The sequence below is a fragment of the Anneissia japonica genome, unplaced genomic scaffold (genome assembly GCF_011630105.1).
Source record: "Anneissia japonica isolate Jap-2015-1 unplaced genomic scaffold, ASM1163010v1 scaffold287879_len466271_cov187, whole genome shotgun sequence".
NCBI classification, from domain to species: Eukaryota; Metazoa; Echinodermata; class Crinoidea; order Comatulida; family Comatulidae; genus Anneissia; species Anneissia japonica.
The window spans coordinates 181,640-185,802 of NW_022706284.1; the positions used below are offsets into that span (position 1 = coordinate 181,640).

General features: G+C 29.3%; 1 protein-coding gene across 1 annotated transcript in view; it reads left to right on the plus strand.

Moving 5' to 3' along the window:
• The window catches only part of LOC117106084 (signal-induced proliferation-associated 1-like protein 1), a 69,972-nt gene that overhangs the window by 32,552 nt on the left and 33,257 nt on the right, over window positions 1–4,163 (plus strand). The window contains exons 5-9 of the mRNA XM_033247422.1: window positions 206–246; window positions 449–524; window positions 2,176–2,274; window positions 3,064–3,167; window positions 3,594–3,751. Of these exons, the coding sequence (XP_033103313.1) occupies window positions 206–246; window positions 449–524; window positions 2,176–2,274; window positions 3,064–3,167; window positions 3,594–3,751 (478 nt within the window). The remainder of the gene's footprint in view (window positions 1–205; window positions 247–448; window positions 525–2,175; window positions 2,275–3,063; window positions 3,168–3,593; window positions 3,752–4,163) is intronic.

Here is a 4,163-nt window from a genome sequence, read left to right on the forward strand (position 1 = left end):
TTTTCACTCAACAGAGTGTATTATGCAGTTTCATAGGTAACTAAAAGTCAATATCATTATTGCATGTAATTTTTTCTTCATTTTCATGTTTAAAATTGTCTATTCTTAAATTCAAGTGAAATAGATGTTATCATTTTTAATAGGTAAAAGTCAATATTATTGCAGAATAAATTTTATCATAATTTCTTATTTTTCTTTAACTAAGATAAAGTGCTTTTAGGATTGGAAGTTGAGCCATTGATACTAGTAATTTCATAAGTTTGTGGAAAAGCAAATTTAATTTCTGAAAAAAAATGTTTCAGGCTTATTTTTGTTGACTGTTCGCTTGCTGACTCTACTTTATGATACAATGCCCCCTACGTGGTACGTTGAACCTTTGATAATTTGATATATTACAAATATCTTGCACGTTCTTCTGTCATTTCTTTCTGTTTATTTTTAATATCAGATAAGCAAGAAATACAAAATAGGAATACTGTTCTGTAAAGCTGGTCAAAACACTGAGGAGGAGATGTATAACAATGGTAACTATACAAAAAAGTTTCATTATCTAGATATCTTTTTTTTTGCTTAAATATTCAATTTTCAGTATACGATAGTTACAGTATAAAACATGAAAGCAAGTTTCAAATTTAAAGAATTGTCAAAATGCAATTTCAATCTCTATTGAAGCATCACCATTAAAGTGTAAATGCATAAATATGGATTGTTTGTTATATTATCAAAAAATTTACTCTACTATACAGTACTAGTAATAATAATAAAAAAAGTATTTATATAGATAAAAGGAAGAAAAAAATAGAATTTAAATGTAAATAATCAATATTATGAAATCCATCAAGACTATAGAAAATGTAAGTTTAAATAAAGATAGAGACATTTCTTTAGTTCTTTCTTTATTGATATTTCACTAGGAAGTCCTACTCAGCATGGCTGATTTTTAGGGGAGTCCTCTCAAGTAAAAAAAAATCTTACAAAACCACAGAGAAATAAAACCAAAATATTGCAGTTTTTTTATACAAATACAGAACAAAAAACAATAAGAATCAACAATTCAAACTTTAGAGAATAACAGGCCTTAACTTGTATTTTAGATCAATGCATGTTTTGAAAATAAGGGCACTTATTTAATTGTTTTTGTTTATTTTTATTTTGAATGCAATGTATGATAATATGAATAAAATGGTAAATAAAAAAAAATAAAAAAAATAGAAATGGTTTGATTGCAAGATTCAGTATTTTATAAGTCAAATAAATACTATTGCAGACCTGCCAACTACTCCGATTTCGGTGGACTTACTCCGTTTTTTTTTAAGCAAAACTCCGCACTCCGATTTTGGATTGAAAATCTCTGCTTTTTATGAAATAAATTTTTTTGAAATAAATCATGCATTTCCGAATAATGCAATCCTATGATTTAAAAAGAACAAGACCAGTAAATTTCCATCACCATGTACTGATTTCGAAAAAATCCCCAATTATATTGGCCAATACGCTGTCAGAGTTGAGTTACACTCTGAACTGTAAAGGAAAAAGTAATTCGCGTTCCATGGTCTACTGATTTTGAAAAAACACCAAATTTCATTGGCCAAATCTCTGTCAGAGTTGCATTGCACTCTGAACTGTATAGCCTCCACGGTCTACTGATTTCGTAACAACAGTCTACCCTCTAATAAACCAAGAGTACCAAAATGGAGTCCGATGAGAGCGATGTAGGCCTAGGCAGTGCTCGAAAATTGAGTAGAGGTTTTGAGCTTCCTCCATAAAAGAAGCTAATACACATGAAAACATTCTGTGCACGTTATAGCGAGAATTATACTGTCATTTTGAAATCAAAACTAGGTAATGCATACACTCGTTCTGATCTGTGCGGTGTTGATTTTCTAGTCTTGCACAGTGGTATTGCCGATGTAAAGCATCATTGTGAGTCAGAACGTTCATATTTTATAATCTGATCACATTGGTACAATGTCTTTGAAAAAAAATTACCTTTTTTCGACGGAAATTTAACATAATCTGCTCGCATTGCCAAAACTCTGAAAAGGTTTTCAGACTTCTTGTATTTACTGAATTATTTTATTACTTACACATCATAAATATTGATGACTTTGTTAATACTGAATAACTACAATGAAATTTGTTAAACTAAATTTAAGTCACAATTTTTTTTTAAAGAATTTGGAAGTCCCGCATTTGAGGAGTTTCTTGATTGTTTAGGGACGAAGGTTCGGTTAAAGGACTTTGAAAAATTCAGGGCACAGCTGGACAACAAGTGTAAGTCGACATAAATCTATTCTGTATCACATCAAACTATTTAATTGAAGGGTAACACATTGACATTTTATAAATGTACAATTTTTTTTTACTTTACACAGTAGCAGAATCTTGTTTTTATTATTAATAATATTATACCATCAGGTTATTGCAAAGTTTCATCTTGCATTTTCAAACGTGAAATTAGAAAGGCTTGAATTGATTTAGCAACTATATTTTTTAAGTGTACAGTACTAGGCTACTTTCAAAATTCATGAAAATAGGAGTCAACTTATATTTTGTGTTTTATTAAATGTTTTAAGGTGAAACATTTGGCTAGTATGAGCTTACCAAGGCCTTGAGGATTGCTTTTGTACTAATATATTGTAAACATAATATTGTTCCTTTTGGCCAGTCAACTGTTACTATCTAAATCAACAAAACACATTTTCTCATTTAAATAATGCTTTCAAGAAAATTAAACCAAGTTATGTCACTACAATTAATGATTAATTATTTACAAAACAATATACCTTCCATGGAGGAAAAGAAAGCATACTGAGGATTGGTTATACAGAATTGCACATCAATACCTCTCCAAACCAAATGCAGACTATATGGATTATATAATAATATAGATATCCTTGACCGTGTAATAATAACAGCAATTTGGATCGTGAAAAAAAGATTATTTTGTAATAAGGTTTTATAGGTATTATACCATTAGGTTATATTTCAGGGGAAAAAAAATAGAGAAACAATAAATTTGGTCAATATATTATTTTTATCATTGTTTTATTGTGTTTTCAGGTGATTCTACAGGTACTCATTCCCTTTATGCCACATACCAAGACATTGAGATTATGTTCCACGTTTCAACTATGCTTCCATTTTCTAATAGCAATAAGCAGCAGGTGAGAGATATACGTTAATTGATTAATCTCATTAAAAGCTACACCGATCATTTAGTCTAATTGGTTCTTATTGGACTTGCTAATTCTCTAAAAAAAATATACACGAGAATCCAGTTCTCATTAAAAATATTTTAATCAGTTATGATTGAGTGACTATTAATTTTGTAATTAATTTTAGTAACTATTTTAATTAGTAACAATAAATGATGAAGGTTCTATCTTCTTATTGGGGTCCTAATGTCTGTTGACAGTCATTTATTAATTGGTGCATCCAAGATCTCTTGGGTCAAAATAAATTCCTGTCTAATAAATAAGATGACTTCTTTTTTAATTATCAATAATTATTAATTTATTATCCAACCTATAATTATTACTAGTATGAAGAATTTATATTGATATGAAAATTATTTTCTCCAAATTTCACAGTTATTGCGAAAAAGGCACATAGGTAATGATATAGTCACAATCATTTTCCAAGAGCCGGGTGCGAAGCCGTTCACCCCAAAAACAATTCGTTCCCAGTTCCAGCATGTTTTCATTATTGTCCGTGCACATGAACCAACCACAGAAAACGTTCGATATTCGTAAGTAGATTAAATATCATGGGAATAGATGATAAATTCCCGTATTATTGTAATACAATTAAAATTGTGTAAAATGTAGAAGTACTTGATTGAGTGTTCAAATCCCATAGCACTATCCATGTAAAGAGAATTCGAAATCGAAGTTTAATATTTATAGATTTTATATATCATTGTATAGTTTATAATTATACTTTGTATATTGTAACATCCTCCGCTTACAAACATGCCAATTAAAAACTCTCCCTTTTTGTGAACACATATGTGGAAATGATGTCATTATGAACAATGTTTTGTAAATACCAATTAATTAATTTTTGCCACAATATCTTTGAAAGATGTTCCAGCCTCAATAAAAGGATTATGAATACTGAATCAGAGCAAAGCACATGGTTTAGGCAGCTATTCTAATCTA